Below are 22,039 nucleotides of genomic sequence, written 5' to 3' on the forward strand. Positions count from 1 at the left end.
ATATTCTACTGAGCCATTTACTTTATGTTTGTATCCTTATCTTTTATCATTTCTTATTGTTGTTGCATTGTCGAGAAGGAACCTGCAAATAAGCATTTCATTGGAAGGTCTATACCATGTCTATCCCTTACATATGACACCTTACTTGAAACTCGTTTCAGCGGTCAGAACAGACGTTTGCACGATTGCAAAATCGGCGATTGTACAAGCAAAAGTTGAAATGTACATTGATTTTCTTTTGAAATAAATCTATCCAGCAACAATTCTGTGACAAGTGAATTTACACCTCACAAAAAAACGGGAAATAATGGCTGGAAAAGGGTGACTCCTGAGGTGGGCGGGGCGTGCGTTTTGCTACGTGTTTGTTTATTTCCAACATACGATTGTCATCATGGAAATCTGTCTGCTTCATGTTTGTTTTTTTTGCCATGATAATTTGAGTGTCGTGATACTGAGTACCGTGGCAATACCACCACATAGAAACAAGAAGTACAACTGCTACAAGCAGATACTGGCACAGTATACTCTCTCCCTTGGTATGAGGCCGTAGTATTCTCACTAGAGGGAACTGTTGAACCTCTTGTGCATTTGGATAAGACTGCACTGTAACGCTCGTCTTCCTCCTCGTCTGAAGAGGAGCATGGATCGGACCAAAACGCAGCGTGGGTTGAATACATATCTTTTAATAAAGCAACGAAGACGAAAAACACACTTGGCAAAATACAAAACAAATAAACAACGTGAACAAACGAACGAACGAAAACAGTACCGTGTGGCGCACAAACACAGACACGGCAACAATCACCCACAAACAAACAGTGAGAACAGCCTACCTTAATATGGCTCTCAATCAGAGGAAACGTAAAACACCTGCCCCTGATTGAGAACCATATCAGGCTAGTTGACAATGAACCCAACATAGAAACACATAACATAGAATGCCCACCCAGCTCACGTCCTGACCAACTAAACAAGGCTAAACAAAGGAAATAAGGTCAGGAACGTGACATGCACAGAAGATAGTTCATCTATTTATTCGTTCATTTACTCAATATCACACATGGCAATGGTCGATAGATATGTAAAAGAAGACATTATTTGAACAAAACCGGGTATCAACTCCTGTAAAACACTTGGAACATCCTTAGGTTCTGTTTTTCAAATGTCTTGACATGTTGACACATAATAACTATTACCAACACAAAGCCACTCACTTGTGTGTGATAATACTCCAAAAACATTCCAAGTTCTCCAATACTGTATGTGTTACAGCCCTGTAACGTTTACATCTCTTTCTCGTCCCTCTCCTCTTGTTTAGGGACACCATCATAGTGTGCATAGTTAACAGTGCCACCAGTATATTCGCTGGGTTCGTCATCTTCTCCGTCATTGGATTCATGGCCCATGAACTGAAGGTGCCCATTGAGAAGGTGGCAGATGAAGGTAAATTACATGTTTATATAGGTAAAGTCCTTGAAAAATCCAAATACAGATAAAGTATTTGAAATGATTTGGCGCCGGAGGAGATGGCTGCCGTTTTACGGTCTCATAACCAATTGTGTTATTGTGTGTGTTTTTTTCACGTTATTTGTAACTTATTTTGTACATAATGTTTCTGCCACCGTCTCTTATGACCAAAAAGAGCTTCTAGATATCAGGACAGCGATTACTCATCTCGTACTGGATGAAGATTTTTGTTCATTAACGAGTCGGACGAGAAGGATTTACTTCAGACACCCGACAAGTCCCAAATCCCGTGATTCACATGAGAAAGAGACACAGATATTTCGGGGACGTGTGTCGGGGTGCCTTGTAAGGATCCGACAGCGAGTGGGTAATCTGCCTCTACCTATCAGCCCCAGATGACGCAGATACTAAGCTACAGGACTGTTTTGCTAACACAGACTGGAATATGTTCTGGCATTCTTCCGATGGCATTGAGGAGTACACCACATCAGTCACTGGCTTCGTCAATAAGCGCATCGATGACGTCTTCCCCACAGTGACCGTACGTACATACTCCAACCAGAAGCCATGTATTGCAGGCAACATCCGCACTGAGCTAAAGGGTAGAGCTGACACTTTCAAAGAGCGGGACTCTAACCCGGACGCTTATAAGAAATCCCACTTTACCCTCCGACGAACCATCAAACAGGCAAAGCGTCAATACAGCATAAGGATTAAATCGTACTACCCCGGCGGGGCTTGCAAACTATTACTGACTACAAAGGGAAGAACAGGCGTGAGCTGCCCGGTGACACGAGCCAGACAAGCTAAATTACTTCTATGCTTGCTTTGAGGCAAGCAACGCTGAAGCATGCGTGAGCGCGTCAGCTGATCCGGACGACTGTGTGATCACGCTCTACGTAGCCGATGTGAGTAAGACCTTTAAAAATGTCAACATTCCCAAGGCCACAGGGCCAGACGGATTACAAGGACGTGTCCTGACCAACTGGTTAGTGTCTTCACTGACATTTTCAACCTGTCCCTAACTGAGTCTGTAATACCGACATGTTTCAAGCAGATCACTATAGTCCCTGTGCGCAAGAACACTAACGTAACCTGACAAATGACTACCCACCCGTAGCACTCACGTCTGTAGCCATGGAGTGCTTTGAAAGGCTGGTCTTGGCTCACATCAACACCATTATCCCAGAAACCCTAGACCCACTCCAATTTGCATACCGCCTCAACAGAACCACAGATGATGCAATCTTTATTGCACTCCACACAGCCCTTTCCAACCTGGACAAAGGAACACCTACGTGAGAATGCTATTCATTAACTACAGCTCATCATTCAACACCATAGTGCCCTCAAAGCTCATCCCTAAGCTACGTTATCCCTGGGGCTAAACACCTCCCTCTGCAACTGGATCCTGGACTTCCTGACAGGCCACCCCCAGGTGGTAAGGGTAGGTAGCAACACATCTGCCATGCTGATCCTCAACACGGGGTCCCCTCAGGGGTGCGTGCTCAGTCCCCTCCTGTACTCCCTATTCACTCATGACTGCATGTCCAGGCACGACTCCAACACCATTATTAAGTTTGCCTACTACACAACAGTGATAGCCCTGATCACCGACAACGATGAGACAGCCTATAGGGAGGAGGTCAGATACATGGCCATGTGGTTCCAGGATAGCAACCTCTCCCTCAATGTGATCAAGACAAAGGAGATGATTGTGAACTACAGGAAAAAGAGGACCGAGTACGCCCCCATTCTCATCGACTGGGTTGTAGTGGAGCAGGTTGAGAGCTTCAAGTTCCTTGGTGTCCACATCACCAACAAATGATCATGGTCCAAAAACACCAAGATAGTCGTGAAGAGGGCAGGACAAAGGCGTATTATCCCTCAGGAGACTGAAAAGATTTGGCATGGGTCCTCAGATCCTCAAAAGTTCTACAGCTGCACCATCAAGAGCATCCTGACTGGTTGCATCACTCCCTGGTATTGCAACTGCTCGGCCTCCTGCCGCAAGACGCTACAGAGGGTAGTGCGAACGGCCCAGTACATCACTGGGGCCAAGCATCCTGCCATCCAGGACCTCTATACCAGGCGGAGTCAGAGGAAGGCCCTAAAAATGGTCAAAGACTCCAGCCACCCTAGTCATAGACTGTTCTCTCTGCTATTGCATGGCAAGCAATACCGGAGTGCCTAGTCTAGGTCCAAGAGGCTTCTTAACAGCTTCTACCCCAAGCCATAAGACTCCTGAACAGCTAATCAAATGGCTACCCAGACTATTTGCATTGTTCCCCCCTTTTATGCTGCTGCTACTCTCTGTTAATTATCTATGCATAGTCACTTTAACTCTACCAACATGTACATATTACCTTAATTACCTCGACGAACATGTGCCCCCGCACATTGACTCTGTACCGGTACCCCCTGTATATATCCTCGCTACTGTTATTTTACTGCTGCTCTTTAATTAATCGTTAATTATTTTTTATCTATCTATTTTTTTCCTAACACTTATTTTTCTTAAAACTGCATTGTTGGTTAAGGGCTTGTAAGTAAGCATTCCACTGTAAGGTCTAAACCTGTTGTATTCGGCGAATGTTACAAATACAATTAGATTTGATTTGAAACCCTGGTCTGGTAGGATCAGATAGTGTATGACCATAGACAGATAGAAAGAAATGTACAGAGATAGAGAATGGCTTGGCCAGTTAATAGTACTCTTCAATACGCACACAACCCAAGTCAGAGAAGATAGTTGTTTTTGTTCAGTATTCATTGTCATTTTTGCCTCTGATTATCAATCTGATTTAACACTCTCAGGTCCAGGCATAGCATTTGTGGTGTACCCGGAGGCTCTGACCAGACTTCCACTCTCTCCGTTCTGGGCCATCATATTCTTCCTCATGCTGCTGACCCTCGGCTTGGATACCATGGTAACCAAACCTCACTGTCTGTGTGTTTTTGTGTGTGTAGGGCCCTTTCAAATCTGTTGTATTTTGTTGCCTAATTCTGTAATTTTTTTCCCCAAAAATGTTGTTTTCTCTGTTTTGTTTTTGAAGGTTTCAGTTTTTTCCTCATTTTTTTCCCCAGGTTTTCACTCTAAACATTTTTTTTTCATAGAAAAACAACAACATTTGCATTTTTTGATCCAAAAGAATGCTTAAACCACATCAGGCGACCACTTTTGAGGTCTGGAATAAATCTAAGAAATTGTTATTTTGGGGTGTAGATACAAGTGTGCAAAGCAAGAGGCTTGTTTGGTTAGCAGTGTTTCTGTAGCACACGTGATTGCAGAGTTTGCTAAACAAATCGCCACTGGATTGATACGAATAATCATGATATCATTCTGCCAGGTAGGCATAGGCTCCTTTGTAGTTAACATTTCATTGAGAAGGTTTTTGGGAAAGCCTTTCCATCTACCCAGAAGACGATTATCATTATTAGCATCATCGCTAACGGCTACACAAAGTGTTAGATACACGCGCACACACAGACAGGGGCATTCCAGTGTTGCCTCTTCAGAAAGTTGAAGGAAAATACGAATCACTGATGCATTTTGTTCATGGCTTATGATAATCTTGGGCAAATGTATTTATTTTCAAATAAGTTCAATACATTTAGTTGATTTCCTCCTAAGTTTAAGATTTTTTTAAATTTATTGTTGAATTCAGTTTTAATGTCTGGATTCCATGATTCCGTCTGCCTGCTCCGCATCGCGGATTTCTATAGCACCTTGTATGTGTAGTTGTGTTTGTTAGTCTTCTCCCAAGTTTGATTTCCACATGGGCCACAAAGGTCCACAAAGCAACATCCGGGCCCCTGTGGCACCAATATGGTCAATTGAAACCAATAGAAGACAACTTCTTTTGGGGTGGAGAGGCAACAGAGCTAGGTGGGGGACTGCCCCACCTCTACAATGGTAGGGGAAACATGGTACTGTAGGTGTGCGTGTGTGTGGCAACAAAATGGATTCCATGTTTCATACATGTTGGTCATGGGGGCGGAGGAGGTGAGGTGACTGCTCTGAACTGTGAAACTTACTGTGAACCGGTGAGAAACAATTTACATAAAGTATGTGCTATATATAAATGGAAAGGGGAATATATAGAGAGAGAACCAGAGGACCAGTGGAGAGGGGTATACAGAGAGCGGATGAGTGGTGAGAGTGGAGAAAAGAGAAGGGAGAGGGGGAGCAGGGAGATGAATAGAGAGAGAAAGAATGAGTGTAGAAGAGAAGGGGATCCACTTCTGCCCTCATCAACACCTGCCTCTGCGGGGTGTGAACGCTCCAATTGGTGGGATCAGTGGTACATGTGGTTACACGTTGCGTGTGATTGTGGTGATTTCTTTTACACAGCACTCCGCTGCCACTGAACAGCTCATAGGGCTTCACGGAAATGAGCTGTTTGGCCTCCGTGGAACTGCAGAAGAGTAGCCCTCTGTGTTTACTGCACTCATCCAATCAACCACAAATCAAACCGCACAATTTGAATGACACACTATTGAATGACTTAATGTGCATTGGGCCCTATTTCAGTAGGAAGCCTTCTTTGCTCTCTGTTAGATACAGTATTTTAGTATGAGTTGTGGTAACCGACGCTAGCATCTGCAGTGTCTATTGGCAGGGTAAAGCAGCGGAGAAAAATCAGCTCTTGTGCTGTCTCTCTCTCTGTCTTCACAGAGCTGACATTTTAAGATCGCTGAGACCTTTTCTTTAAAGCATTAAAGTCTCCCAAGACCCTTTAAGACAATGGAAAACACTGGAGGTAAAAATCTAAGAAAAACAATTCAGTCAATCTGTGATGTTCACACCCTAAACGACCTCCGGTCGGGGCGGGGCGTATTAAAAGTGATCTATTAAGACGACAGTAAACAGTAAATGATGATGTTGGTTTGCCTTCGCATCTGTGGGTCTGTTGAAGCAGGGAAGAGGCTTTGTTGTATTGTTTGTGTGTGTGTGCGTGCGCGTGCTTGCGTGTTAGCGCTTGGTGGTAAGAAGCTGGGGATACTGTATTGATCAGAATTTTGGGGGGGGAGCTCGGGTGGATGTAGAGAAGCAGATAGTGGCAGATAGCTCAGTCCCATTGGGCTCCACTCTATCTCTTTATTTTTCTCGATATGTGTATTCATCCTTCTTTCCTCTGCACTTGTCCTCTGGCCCCTCGGCCGCTCTTGTCATTTTCTTCTGCTCCCCTCCTCTCTCGTCTTTGTCTCTTTTATGCAGGTGTCCATTCTCTATCTCTGCCCTCTTTTTCCTCTCTCTGCTCCCTTTGTCCATAGATATCTGTTGTGTGATTGTAATGACTCTCTCTCCCTCACTGTCATTGACTTCTACTGTTGTCTCGCCTCTCTTCCTTGACTTTCCTCTCTTACCGGCCCTCTCTTTCATTTCTCTTTCCCCTATCGCTCCTCTGCCCTCTCCCTTTTTTGTCTTCCCTCCATCTCGCCTCCTTCCCCCGCTGTCTCCCTACTGTCTCCCCCGTTTGCCTGGTCTCTCCTCTCTTCCCTCTCTCCTCCCTCTCTATGCTGTCTCCCCTCCTTTCTCTCATGTCCCAGTTTGCCACTATTGAGACCATAGTGACGTCGGTGTCAGATGAGTTCCCCCAGTATCTGAGAAAGAACAAGCCTCTGTTCACGCTCATCTGCTGTGCCTGTTTCTTCTTCCTGGGATTCCCTATGGTCACAGAGGTACAAACACACACATATGCACATGCGCATACATGCTACCACACACACAGGGCGGCACACGCATCCATACATGCACCTATTGCGCCTTGTGAAAGTCTACACACAGTCTACACACCTTTGGCAACAAAGTGTTGTTATGTTGCTGTCCATCAATGATTCCTAACCGAATGTATTGTGTATAATGAATAATGGATACACAGTGCATTCGGAAAGTATTCACAAACGTTACAGCATTATTCTAATATTGATTAAATTGTTTTTTTCCCCTCATCAATCTACACACAATATGACAAAGCAAACATTTTTTTTACAGAAGTATTCAAACTGGTTACTCAGTATTTTGTTGAAGCACCTTTGGCAGCAATTATAGGCTCGAGTCTTCTTGGGTATGACGCTACAAGCTTGGCACACCTGATCCTCTCAAGCTCTGGTTGGATGGGGAGTGTTGCTGCACGGCTATTTTCAGGTCTCTCCAGATATGTTCGATCGGGTTCAAGTCCGGGCTCTGGCTGGGCCACTCAAAGACATTCAGAGACTTGTCCCGAAGCCAGTCCTGCTTTGCTTTGGCTGTGTGCTAAGGGTCGTTGTCCTGTTAGAAGGTGAACCTTCGGCCCAGTCTAGGGTCCTGAGCACTCTGGAGCAGGTTTTATCAATGATCTCTCTGTACTTTGCTCCGCTCATTTTCCCCTCGATCCTGACTAGTCTCCCAGTCCCTGCCGCTTAAAAACATTCCCACAGCATGATGCTGCCACCACCATGCTTCACCGTAGGGAGGGTGCCAGGTTTCCTCCAGACGTGACGCTTGGCATTCAGGCCAAATAGTTCAATCTTGGTTTCATCAGACTAGAGAATCTTGTTTCTCATGGTCTGAGAGTCCTTTAAGTGCCTTTTGGCAAACTCAAAGCAGGCTGTCATCAGTGGCAGTCAGTGCCGTTTTAGATGAGGGAGGGCGATTTCTTTTTCCTGAGCATGGCCTTATTTATATTGCAGCATGTTGGATGACTGTCATTCATATTCCATTCACCCAGTTAAATGTAACAGTGATAGGTTTAGGCTACTACATGATACTCAAATTATCCCTATACCCATCATGAGGTTGCTACATCCTGACCTATGAATGAAAGTTTACAACGTAGTTGCACACAGGTCGAGAGAGGAATTTGATGTGACAGACAGTGACACATGGACAGACAGTGACATTCAATACCGCCTTGCACACTCTTGCCTGCATCTAGCTGATAGTGGGTGTGATCATTAGTCCAACAATTCCAAACGAGAGTTTCTTTTGGACAGATTCAGGTATGTTTATCCCCGTTTTGTTCTGTTTGCTTCTGTTTAAGAAACATTTTTCAACAGAATCGGCTGAATGAATACACCCCTGATCATGGGTAAATACAGTTCACAGTTTCATAGCAGCCACATTGTATTCCTTCTCGCTTCTACGTAATGCACTCTCCACCTTTCACCTTTTCCCTTCGGTTGTGGACTTCAATGCACAACACATCAGCTGTATGTGACCAGGCGAAAAAAACTTTCAAAGCCAAACCGCTACACACAGCCTACATCGTTGTAATCATATTAGCTAAAGTAACATCATAGTCAGCATACCTAATATAAGTAATGCGTTAGTAAACCCGCTACAATCATGCATTAACATTTTAGTAAGCAGTTACACCAGCGTGCCCCTGGTGGCAATCAATTAGTAAAACCAAAAGCTTACCTTGACTTGGAAGAGTTCCAGTGTTGTGTTGGATAGTCATAGTCAGCTAGCTAACATAGCATCCCTCTGTTTGAGCAGGGTGTTTCAGTAGGCTAAAATAGCTAAAACGTTAGCTGCATTTGTTAGCTAAGTAAGTGAAACTGAAAGAGCAAAAAAATATCAACATTTCTCTCTCTTTCTATTTCTCTCTTGCTTCTCTTTCATTTAGGAAGAAATTAATTTGCTGAGAATTGTTCAACTATTTTCTTTCTCTCTTTGAGTCAACTACCCATCACATTTTATGCACTGCAGTGCTAGCTAGCTGTAGCTTATGCTTTCAGTACTAGATTCATTCTCCCATCCTTTGATTGGATGGACAACATGTCAATTCAGTTCATGCTACAAGAGCCCTGATAGGTTGGAGGACGTCCTCCGGAATTTGTCATAATTGCTGTGTAAGTCTATGGAAGTGGGTGAGAACCAATGTTTTGTAGTCAATGTACTCAGAGGAGGATGGAAGCTAGCTGTCCTCCAGCTACACCATGGTGCTACCTTACAGAGTGCTGTTGAGGCTACTGTAGACCTTCTTTGCAAAATAGTGTGTTTTAATCAATATTTTGGTGACGTGATTATATTTAGTATAGTTTTATCTAAAAAGGATAACTTTTTAAACAGACGTTTTTTTTAAATCACTGAGGAGGATGGTCCTCCCCTTCCTCCTCTGAGGAGCCTCCACTGGCTGCCATGTTTATTTTACTGAGGAGTGGCTTCCGTCTGGCAACTCTACCACAAAGGCCTAATTGGTGGAGTGCTACAGAGATGGTTGTCTTTCTGGAAGGTTCTCCCATCTCCACAGAGGAACTCTGGATCTCTGTTAGAGTGACCATCGGGTTCTTGGTCACCTTCCCCGATTGCTCAGTTTGGCCTGGCGGCCAGCTCTAGGAAGAGTCTTTGTAGTTCCAAACTTCTTCCATTTAAGAATGATGGAGGCCACTGTGTTCTTGGGGACCTTCAATGCTGCAGACATTTTTTGCTACCCTTCCCCAGATCTGTGCCTCGACACAATCCTGTCTTGGAGCTCTACAGACAATTACTTCGACCTCATGCTTGGTTTTTGCTCTGAAATGCACTGTCAACTGTGGTACCTTATATAGACAGGTGTGTGCTATTCCAAATCATGTCCAATCAATTGCATTTACCACAGGTGGACTCCAATCAAGTTGTAGAAACATCTCGATAATGATCAATGGAAACAGGATGCACCTGAGCTAAATGTGTTTTTGCTTTTTCATTGTGGGATATTGTGTGTAGATTGATGATATAATTTAAAAAAAATCAATTTTAGAATAAGGCTATAATGTAACAAAATATGGAAAAAAGTTGAGGGGTCTGAATACTTTCTGAATGTAATGTATGTTGCCCTAAGAGTTGGTTCAATCTTTTTCAAAATTATTCACTGTTGTTATTGCTGCCAAAGCCGCTTCCACTAAGGGGGTGTGAAGATATAGGCAATCAAGACATGTTTAAAAAAACAAATGCATTAGTAATTGAGAAGATGTTTTATCATTCTAGAAAATATGGAGCAGGTTGCGTTGGATAAAAATGCCAATTTAATTTTAGGGCAGCAGAAGGTGAAAACTGCAAGGGGTGTATAAACTTTGACAAGGCACTGTGTGTGCGGCCACACACACACACACAATGTATTTTACCTTTATTTAACTAGGCAAGTCAGTTAAGAAAAAAAATCTTATTTTAAATGACAGCCTACAAACAGTGGGTTAACCGCCTTGTTCAGGGGCAGAACGACAGATTTTTACCTTGTCAGCTCGGGGACTTGATCTTGCAACCTTTCGGGTTACAAGTCCAATGCTTTAACCAGTAGGCTACCTGCCTCCCCATTTCTGATGACGCGTCCCAAATAGCACCCTAATTCCCTATATATGTGACCTGGTAAAAAGTAGTGCACTATTTAAGGAATAGGGTGCTATTTCAGATGCACCTGAGAGACCCCCCCCATTCACTGGCTCTGCATCACTGGCTTACATTTGTGTGTGTGTGTGTGTGTGTGTGTGTGTGTGTGTGTGTGTGTGTGTGTGTGTGTGTGTGTGTGTGTGTGTGTGTGTGTGTGTGTGTGTGTGTGTGTGTGTGTGTGTGTGTGTACGATTTGTGCGTGTGTGTACGATTTGTGCGTGTGTGTACGATTTGTGCGTGTGTGTTTAATAGAATGGGATGTACATGCTCCAGTTGGTGGACACGTATGCTGCCTCTTACTCTCTGGTCATCATTGCCATCTGTGAGCTAATCGGAATCTCCTACTTCTACGGTGAGTAGTGGAATAATTATAAGAAAATTACATTTGACCTTTTGTTTACCTGACCATAATAAACTTGCTCTCTGGTAGCCCCGGAGAAGTTGCTCTTCGATGCAGATCTACGATCAGCTTACCCTCCCTTAATCAGAACTGTGGTCCTGTGTGGCTCAGTTGGTATAGCATGGCACTTGTAACGCCAAGTGATGTGGGTTCGATTCCTGCTGGGGCCACCCATACGAAAAATGGATACACTCATGACTTTAGATAAAGTCGCTTTAGATGAAAGTGTCTGCTAAATGGCATATATTATTATTATTATAAACATTGGGAAAAATATTGCAAAACTTCCGATCGTTGTCTCTGCAAATTCATTCGACTCTTATCTCACTTTATCAACATCAGAATCAGAAAAGCCTCAAAGCCATTCATCAATATTGATTGCCATTTTGTCTTGGCTCAACAACATAAACACAGAAAGCACATGTACAAGAATGAAACAGGACTTATACTGTGTGGTGCTTAGCTTGTTAAACCATGGTGACTGTTTGCAATTCAAATGAGGGAGGTGTTAATAAACAATGGATGTTGCAATGTATTTATCTGCAAATGAACACGTCTCCATTCTCACAGACCTGATACCTGTTTTTTAGTTATATGGTCTATGAAAAAACAGGATTCATCAGTGGGTCTCAAGCTATTTTTTTTTATGGTGAAAATGTACAGTGTTTTTTTTACCCACTATCTATTTCACATATAAAATAAGACTGTAAAAAAAAAAGAGAGAAAAAAATACAGATTTTGTCTCAGTGTAAATGGACTATAAGAGGCTCCAGACCCGGTGCCTAGGTTGCCCTTAAGCACAGATTTAGGTTCAGCTTAAGCCTTAAATCCTTGTCCTATCTGTTATGAGTAAAAACACCAAACAGACCTTAAATCAGTGTCTAGGGCTAACTTTATCCCTCTCTGACAGGGGTCTCGAGCACTTCTCATTCTGACCACTAGATGTCTTTGTTACCATTCTAGTGGACCAATGATCAGGTCTAAAGCAGACCTGTACATACTGTTCTCCAATTCGTCACAGCATCAGCAGAGGTGGTTCCAGTGAAATGACTGTGTGGCTTGTGACTCATCTCTCGCCAAGTTTGTCGGTCAATACACTGACAACAATTGTGACAATTGTCAAGCCACATTGTTTTGGAGGATAATACATGTCCAAGGTTCTCCCTGGGAAGGGATGTGCCTTGTAGGGGGCCTGTGTGGAGCTCTCTTGTCTGGAGCTCTGGGTGAAACTGATTCACTCTCTGGGGACGTTCCAAATGGAACCCTAATCCCTATATAGTACACAACTTTTGACCAGAGGCAGATAGGGAATAGGGTGCAATTTTGGATGGAGTTTCTGTGTGTCAGATTGACTCTACTCCCCTCAACCCCTCAATCGAGCAGTCAATTTGACTGACTCTCCCTCTTTCCCCCCCCTCCTCCTTCTCCTCCTCTTTCTGTCTTTATTCCCCTTTTCCTAGGCCTGCAGAGGTTCTGCGAGGACATTGAAATGATGATTGGCTTCCAACCAAACCGCTTCTGGAGAATCTGCTGGGCCTTTGTGACTCCAACCATTCTGACTGTATGTGTTTGTGTCCGATCTATACGGAATAGGGTTTAGATATTCACAGGTGCGCTAGCACGCACACTCGCTCGCTCACTCACTCACTCACTCACAGGTACAGGCACACAGATGCGTGCATACACACACACACACACACACACACACACACACACACACACACACACACACACACACACACACACACACACACACACACACACACACACACACACACACACACACACACACACACACACACACAACACACCTACTAGAGTGTTTCCCTTTTCACTGCAGCCTTTTCAAATTTAGGGGCCAACATCAATTTGCAGCAGCGAGTGTTTTGCAGGAAAGGGAACAAAGCGAAAATAGTTTTCCCCCAACTGAAACGGAAATTGTTTTCCTCACTATTCAACCTTATAACAAAGGTTGTTTGTGCTACTCGCAATGCTCCACTCCTATAGCCTACATAATGTTGCCATAACTGTGACATAACAGATGCAGTGAAGTCACAGTTGGTGACTTGAAAAGTTGAGGAGGATGGGAGACCCGTGGTGAAGGCACATACTTCACAGAGACGACAAAGCGTGTTTCAAAAATCGTCAAAGACTAATTATTTTAACCTCAAACGTTTAATAAAGACAGTTATAGTCAAATATTATGGCGAATGGGAATGAGAGGGCTACTTGAACAGTGTTTGGGAGGGATCACAGCAGTGATTGAATCAGGGTATGAGGCATGAGTTGAGGTGTTCAGAGGCTTCATGGATGCATGTTGGAGAAGAGCTCAACTCATCCACTGAGGGCAGGACAGGATTTGACTGGGAAGACAAAAAAAACAATAACACAACACATTTAGACAAAAGAGCTAAGAATGAGTTAGTCCAAGCAGGGAGTAAAAAAATCATTCTACAATGGTATTTATCCAAACACGAGGGCTCCTTACACAGTGTTGGGAAGGGATCACAGCAGTTATAAAATGAGGATATGAGGGCGAAAAAAAATCCCTGGTGCCCGGAGTTTTTACTCATCTGGTAACCTAACCAGGTAAAACTCCTGACCCTATATGATGAATCACTGTCATACCCTATATATGGGCTATGATGGGTACAGTTTTTCTAATCAGGTCACATGATTTAAAAAAAGCTCCTGTAAAAACTCCTGGCCCTGGGGACGATTAAAACCCTGTCAAACAGCAGGAACTGTCACGGCCGTCAAAGGAAGTGGACCAAAGCGCAGCGTGGTGAGCGTACATATTCCTTTTTGTTTAGGATGACGCCAACAAAAAGAATAAACAATACAAAAAAAACAACCGTGAAGCTTAAGGCTATAGTGCCACAAACAAAGACGACTTCCCACACTGAAAGGAGGGAAAAGGGCTACCTAAGTATGGTTCCCAATCAGAGACAGCTGTCCCTGATTGAGAACCATACCCGGCCAAAACATAGAAATACAAAATCATAGAAAACAAAAACATAGAATGCCCACCCCAAAGCACACCCTGAACAAATCAAATAGAGACATAAAAAGGCTCTCTAAGGTCAGGGCGTGACAGGAACCTTGTCCTTGTTCATATGAATTTTATTTAGACTAGACTAACAGGGCCACTCAGAGACAACAACTGATGGACAATAGAACTCACAGGGCTGAGCTTGCTATGAAGCAAAAGCTTGTTATAAAGCTTGTTTGCATCGTGTAGGCCTATGCAACTGTAGGCCTAATTAAAAATCTACTCACAGCCTGTGTCATCACTATTGTGTTAATTGATTAATTTCAGTTAATACTGTTGTATTGAAAAGGTCTAGGCAACCTAGCCAGCCCAACTTGGAATATAAACCAAAATTGATCACAATCAGATTTTCTCTTGACACCAAAAATGTGACTATAACATAGTATACATAACGTTATCAATTTGTTTGCCCTGAACAGATAGACAAGGTGCACAGGCTGTATGCACTTGCTTTTTAAAAATTAGCCTACTGAAAAATCATCTTGTTATTCCTAGGCTGCTGCAACATTTATACAAAGAGTTTTTGCTTGTGTCTGTCGGGAGTTATGTGTTACCACGTTTGCTAATTAAATACCGGAGGAAAGTGGAAAGCACAATTGCGACTGAGTTGTAATCTCACTTTTCATGGATGATGCGATGGAAGTTTATTTAGACAGAAGAAACGTCCATATGCTCAGCAAATAAAGTGACGCAACGTGCAATTATCTCTGCAAGCTTGTAGTTTCCCTTTTTAGTGGAACTTTCCCTCTCATCGTGCCCCTGAGTAAAAGCCAAATCTTGCATGCCCAAAAACTGCAGCAGTGTTGATAAGCTACTTGAGAAACTCCCTGTTTCTTATTACCTTCTTGTTGTGTTGTGCAGTTTGTATATGCAGACCTTCGTCCATTACATTACGTTGCAGCTTTTCCCAAGATGCTTGAATCTGATGTGTCAACAAAAAATCCACTATATTGTTGTGAGCGTTAGTCATTCTGGTGGAGAACACTGCACTCTGGTAGCTAGCTATTTGCTATTGAAATTAGCAATGCAAATTTAAATACACTAGAGTCGTGGCCTTACGTTTTGAGAATGACACAAATATTAATTTTCATAAAGTCTGCTGCCTCAGTTTGAATGATGGCAATTTGATTATACTCCAGAATGTTATGAAGAGTGATCAGATGAATTGCAATTAATTGCAAAGTCCCTCTTTGCCATGCAAATTAACTGAATCCCCCAAAAACATTTCCATTGCATTTCAGCAATGCCACAACAGCCCTTGTTCTTCCTCTGTCCATCATGGTTACCTGCAAGGAAACATGTGCCGTCATCATTGCTTTGCACAAAAAGGGCTTCACAGGCAAGGATATTGCTGCCAGTAAGATTGCACCTAAATTAACCATTTATTGGATCATCAAGAAGTTCAAGGAGAGAGGTTCAATTGTTGTGAAGAAGGCTTCAGGGCGCCCAAGAAAGTCCAGCAAGCGCCAGGACTGTCTCCTAAAGTTGATTCAGCTGCGGGATCGGGGCACCACCAATACAGAGCTTGCTCAGGCATGGCAGCAGGCAGGTGTGAGTGCATCTGCACACACAGGGAGGCGAAGACTTTTGGAGGATGGCCTGGTGTCAAGAAGGGCAGCAAACAAGCCACTTCTCTCCAGGAAAAACATGAGGGACAGACTGATATTCTGCAAAAGGTACAGGGATTGGACTGCTGAGGACTGGGGTAAAGTCATTTTCTCTGATGAATCCCCTTTCCAATTGTTTGGGGCATCCGGAAAAAAGCTTGTCCGGAGAAGACAAGGTGAGCGCTACCATCAGTCCTGTGTCATGCCTATAGTAAAGCATCTCGAGACCATTCATGTGTGGGGTTGCTTCTTAGCCAAGGGAGTGGGCTCACTCACAATTTTGCCTAAGAACACAGCCATGAATAAAGAATGTTACCAACACATCCTACGAGAGCAACTTCTCCAATCATCCAGGAACAGTTTTGTGACAAACAATGCCTTTTCCAGCATGATGGAGCCCCTTGCCATAAGGCAAAAGGGATAACTAAGTGGCCCGGGGAACAAAATGTCGATATTTTGGGTCCATGGCCAGGAAACTCCCCAGACCTTAATCCCTTTGAGAACTTGTGGTCAATCCTCAAGAGGCGGGTGGACAAACAAAAACCCACAAATTCTGACAAACTACAAGCATTGATTATGCAAGAATGGGCTGCCATCAGTCAGAATTTGGCCCAGAAGTTAATAGACAGCAAGCCAGGGCGGATTGCAGAGGTCTTGAAAAAGAAGGGTCAACACTGCAAATATTGACTCTTTGCATCACCTTCATATAATTGTCAATAAAAGCCTTTGACACTTATGAAATGCTTGTAATTATACTTCAGTATTCCATAGTAACGTCTGACAAAAATATCTAAAGACACTGAAACAGCAAACTTTGTGGGAATTAATATTTGTGTCATTCTCAAAACTTATGGCCACGACTGTACACTAACGCGACACAACACAAAGTTCTAAAACCAAGGAAACAATATGTAATTTTTATTTTTTTATTTTTTTTTACCTTTATTTAACTAGGCAAGTCAGTTAAGAACAAATTCTTATTTTCAATGACGGCCTAGGAACAGTGGGTTAACTGCCTGTTCAGGGGCAGAACGACAGATTTGTACCTTGTCAGCTCGGGGATTTGAACTTGCAACCTTCCGGTTACTAGTCCAACACTCTAACCACTAGGCTACGCTATACAGTTGAAGTCGGAGGTTTACATACACTTAGGTTGGAGTCATTAAATCTTGTTCTTCAACCACTCCACAAATTTCTTGTTAACGAACTATAGTTTTGGCACCTCAGTTAGGACATGACACAAGTAATTTTTCCAACAATTGTTTACAGACAGATTATTTCACTTATAATTCACTGTATCACAATTCCAGTGGGTCAGAAGTTTACATACACTAAGTTGACTGTGCCTTTAAACAGCTTGGAAAATTCCATAAAATGACATCATGGCTTTAGAAGCTTTTGATAGGCTAATTGACATAATTTGAGTCAATTGGAGGCAACTGCACATGGGGCCAAAGATCGTACTTTTTGGAGAAATGTCCTCTGGTCTGATGAAACAAAAATAGAACTGTTTGGCAGTAATGACCATTTTTATGTTTGGAGGAAAAAGGTTGAGGCTTGCAAGCCGAAGAACACCCTCCCAACCGTGAAGCACGAGGGTGGCAGCATCATGTTGTGGGGGTGCTTTGCTGCAGGAGGGACTGGTGCACTTCACAAAATAGATATCATCATGAGGGAGGAAAATTATGTGGATATATTGAAGCAACATCTCAAGTCATCAGTCAGGCATTTTAAGCTTGGTCGCAAATGGGTCTTCCAAATGGACAAGGACCCCAAATATACTTCCAAAGTTGTGGCAACATGGCTTAAGGATGACAAAGTCAAGGTATTGGATTAGCTATGACATAGCCAATGAAAAAATAACACATTTTTAGATTTCACCCCCGTCTCAAAATTTAATGATTTAGGCCATTTTGAAATTTTAGAGAATGCTTCTCCTCCCACTTCAACCATGTAGTGAATCCTGTCCTCGGTATGAAATGATCAACTTGACCCTGTACCATAGAGGCACAGAATAATTTAGAGGAAAAACAAAAAGAAATGGAGGAACTTATTCAAGAAAGATCCAGTGTAATATATTATAAAAATAAAGCGAACTGGATGGAATATGGGGAAAAATGCACCAAATTCTTTTTCAATCTTCAATATAGAAATGCTACCAAAAAAAATGTATTAAAACTTGTGACAAATGATGGAGTCACGCATGATTCACCAAATGATATTTTGAAAGAGGAAGTAAAGTACTTTAAGAATATGTTTTCGTTTCAGGCTCCTCCATCTCCACTAACTGAAACTAATTGTATGGATTTTTTTCCTATTAATAATGTAAAATTAACATCTGAACAGAAAGACTCATGTGAAGGCCAAATTACAGAGGAGGAACTGCTTGTTGCAATTGGGGCCTTTAAAGATGGGAAAACTCCAGGGCTGGATGGCATACCAGTGGAAGTATACAAAACGTTTTTTGATATACTCAAAGGACCATTATTAACTTGTTTTAACCACTCCTATATAAATGGTAGATTATCAGACACACAACAAGAAGGTCTGATATCGTTATTACTGAAACAGGACCCAAGTGGTATATATAAAGATCCAGTCCAATTAAAAAATTGGAGACCTCTTACACTTCAGTGTTGTGATGCAAAAATCCTAGCAAAATGCTTGGCGCATAGAATAAAAAAAGTTTTGTCAGATATTATTCATCCTAATCAGACAGGTTTTTTACATGGACGATACATTGGAGATAATATAAGGCAAGTACTGGAAACAATAGAACACTATGAGATATCGGGGACACCAGGCCTGGTTTTCATAGCTGATTTTGAAAAGGCTTTTGATAAAGTACGACTGGAGTTTATATATAAATGCCTAGAATATTTCAATTTTGGGGAATCTCTTATAAAATGGGTTAAAATTATGTATAGTAACCCTAGGTGTAAAATAGTAAATAATGGCTACATCTCAGAAAGTTTTAAACTATCTAGAGGAGTAAAACAAGGTTGTCCACTATCGGCATATCTATTTATTATTGCCATCGAAATGTTAGCTGTTAAAATTAGATCAAACATTAATATTAAAGGATTAGAAATCCATGGCTTAAAAACTAAGGTGTCATTGTACGCTGATGATTCATGTTTTCTTTTAAAACCACAACTAGAGTCTCTCCAGGGCCTCATAGAGGATCTAGATACCTTTGCTATCCTCTCTGGATTAAAACCAAATTATGATAAATGTACCATATTACGTATTGGATCACTAAAAAATACACATTTTATATTGCCATGTAGTTTACCAATTAAATGGTCTGACGGAGATGTGGACATACTCGGTATAAAAATCCCAAAAGAAAGAAATGATCTCACTCCAATAAATTTTTATAGAAAGTTAGCAAAAATAGATAAGATCTTGCTACCATGGAAAGGAAAATACCTGTCTATTTGTGGAAAAATCACCCTAATTAACTCTTTAGTCATATCACAGTTTACCTATTTGCTTATGGTTTTGCCTACACCTAGTGACCTGTTTTTTAAATTATATGAACAAAAAATATTCAATTTTATTTGGAACGGCAAGCCAGATAAAATTAAAAGGGCCTATTTATATAACGAATATGAATTCGGAGGGCAGAAATTATTAAATATTAAAGCATTAGACCTCTCACTAAAGGCATCGGTCATACAAAAGTTATACTTAAATCCAAACTGGTTCTCTAGTAAACTGGTACGAATGTCTCATCCTATGTTCAAGAAGGGCCTTTTTCCCTTTATTCAGATTACACCTGCTCACTTTCGGTTGTTTGAAAAGGAAATGATCTCCAAAATATCCTTATTCTTTAAACAAGCCTTAGAAAGTTGGTTGCAATTTCAGTTTAATCCACCTGAAAGGACGGAACAAATAGTACAACAAATATTGTGGTTAAATTCAAATATAATAATTGATAAAAAAACTGTATTTATCGAAGAAATGTTTAAAAAAGGTATAATTTTTGTGAATGATATCATAAATAGGACTGGTGGAGTTATGTCACACATGCAGCTAACACAGACATATGGAAAAGTCTGCTCTACCCAAAATTACAACCAATTAATTGCAGCATTACCACAAAAATGGAAGAGGCAAGTAGAAGGGGAAAAAAGTAAGGAACTTGTATGTCGGCCCTGTATTAAAGAACAAAAATGGTTAAAGAAAAGTGTGATAAATAAAAACATATACCAATTTCATTTAAGGACCAAAAAACTAACAGCTGTGCCATACAAATTGCAAAATAGTTGGGAAGAGATTTTCGATGTACCCATTCCATGGCACATGGTTTATGAATTGATACGCAAAACAACGCCGGATTCAAAACTTCGAATTTTTCAATATAAATTATTATACAAAATTCTTGCAACTAATAGAATGTTATATATATGGGGTATACAATCTTCCCAGCTCTGCAGATTCTGTTGTGAGGAGGCAGAGTCATTAGATCATTTATTTTGGTATTGTCCATATGTAGCTCGTTTTTGGTCACAGGTCCAGGAATGGCTGAAGAATTGCAACATTTGCCTAAAACTAACGCTACAGATAGCAATACTGGGGGATTTGAAAAGCCATAGTCAATCAATCAATAATATAATAATTATTTTGGCAAAGATGTTTATTTTTAATTTACAATCTGTAGAAGCTATGAGAATAGGAAGGTTCAGGTCTTTTGTGAAGCATCACAGCACAGTTGAGAAATGTATGGCAAATAGAAATCCGAAATGGATGATGTTGGAAGATAGATGGGAGGGGTTGGGTGGAGCTGAAGGGTGGGACTAATAACAAGATAAACAATATAGGGCATACGGGATCTGTGAAATGTGTATAGGTGCGGAGCTTTTGTGAAATAGCACAGTTACAAGTGGAAATAAAATTGGATGGACAACAGAAATAGAGGAAGGACTAAGAACAAATAAGAGAGAACTGTTGTAAAGTGGACTGTGTCTGTAAGATAGGTATAAGATGTAGAAATTGAAGGTAAAAGCAGAAGTGTTTATAAGTTTACTCCAATTGGGGGATTGGTGGTAGGGTCGCGGGGAATAATAATAAAGGCATATTCTTTAAAAAAGTATGTATGTCTATATAGGTATGTGTATGTATATATGTGTATATGTATGCATACGTGTATGGATACATATATTTACCCAAAAAAATATGGGGGAATGGAAATGATGCAGAATTAAAAAAAAAAAAAAAAAAAAAAAAAAAAAAAAAATTGACCCTGTATATCTAAACACTGGTTGTTTAAAGCACAACTACGACAACTATTTCTGATGGTGAAACTGAAATATCGAAATAAAATCGAATGTAAGCCCTGATCAGCAGGTAGGCTATAGCTACTTTTATTCCGTTCAAACACAATTTTCAACAGCGCATTTGTTAACAATCACTTATCAATTTACATTGGTTGTCACTCGACTAACAAAGCCTTATATTGCACACGCCATTTCACAAGCATTCGAATGCTGAAGGTGCCGCGCAGATGTGCAAGATCAGGAATAGCCCACCGAGAGGTTGTTCGGCATGCAAAATGACTTGTAGATGAATTGCTGTCTACATGCTTAGTTCAACACTGAAGGAGAGGACAGTTTCACAAAAGATGAGAGGTATTTTCCGAAAGGTATAAAGACAATAATATGAGCAACAAAAAAAATGGTGAACTGACGATTCCTACGTTTGAATAGATTTTCTGACCGATGCATGCTACATTTGGATCGGTTTGGGTTCCTGCGGACCAATGCACTCATTTCTTAAACATTTGAACTGGGGCCGATGCATATTGGCGAATCGCTCAACCAGGTCACCCCCTGATACATGTAAGTATTCGACGTCCATCCATGGCTGAGGACGTCGGGAGATAACGTGAAAACCGGCCGCTAGGGGCAACAGTGAGAGCCGCTACCTTTTGCTAGGGCGTTGTGGATGGATGGCGGGTGAGCAGAAGCCTCTGCCTCGGATTCCGAAGGTTGCAAGTGCGAATTCAGTGATAGGAAGTTGTTTTTGCGATTTTTGTTTTAAGTCTATCCCACAGAGTTAATGCCTAACCTTAAGATAGGAGATAATGCCTAAACTTAATCTTAAACACTTTGAACTTTGACGTTTGTAACAACTTCGACATTAAAAGTTTGAGA

The 22,039-nt window shown here is 41.6% G+C and overlaps 1 protein-coding gene across 2 annotated transcripts in view; it reads left to right on the forward strand.

Moving 5' to 3' along the window:
- LOC129834290 (sodium- and chloride-dependent glycine transporter 2-like) overlaps nt 1-22,039 on the forward strand; it is a 56,998-nt gene that overhangs the window by 24,925 nt on the left and 10,034 nt on the right. For both annotated transcript variants that reach the window (XM_055899148.1, XM_055899147.1), the window contains 5 exons: nt 1,319-1,443; nt 4,285-4,397; nt 7,021-7,152; nt 11,075-11,174; nt 12,683-12,783. In XM_055899148.1, the coding sequence (XP_055755123.1) occupies nt 1,319-1,443; nt 4,285-4,397; nt 7,021-7,152; nt 11,075-11,174; nt 12,683-12,783 (571 nt within the window). The remainder of the gene's footprint in view (nt 1-1,318; nt 1,444-4,284; nt 4,398-7,020; nt 7,153-11,074; nt 11,175-12,682; nt 12,784-22,039) is intronic.

This window comes from Salvelinus fontinalis, chromosome 35 (assembly GCF_029448725.1).
Source record: "Salvelinus fontinalis isolate EN_2023a chromosome 35, ASM2944872v1, whole genome shotgun sequence".
NCBI lineage: Eukaryota > Metazoa > Chordata > Actinopteri > Salmoniformes > Salmonidae > Salvelinus > Salvelinus fontinalis.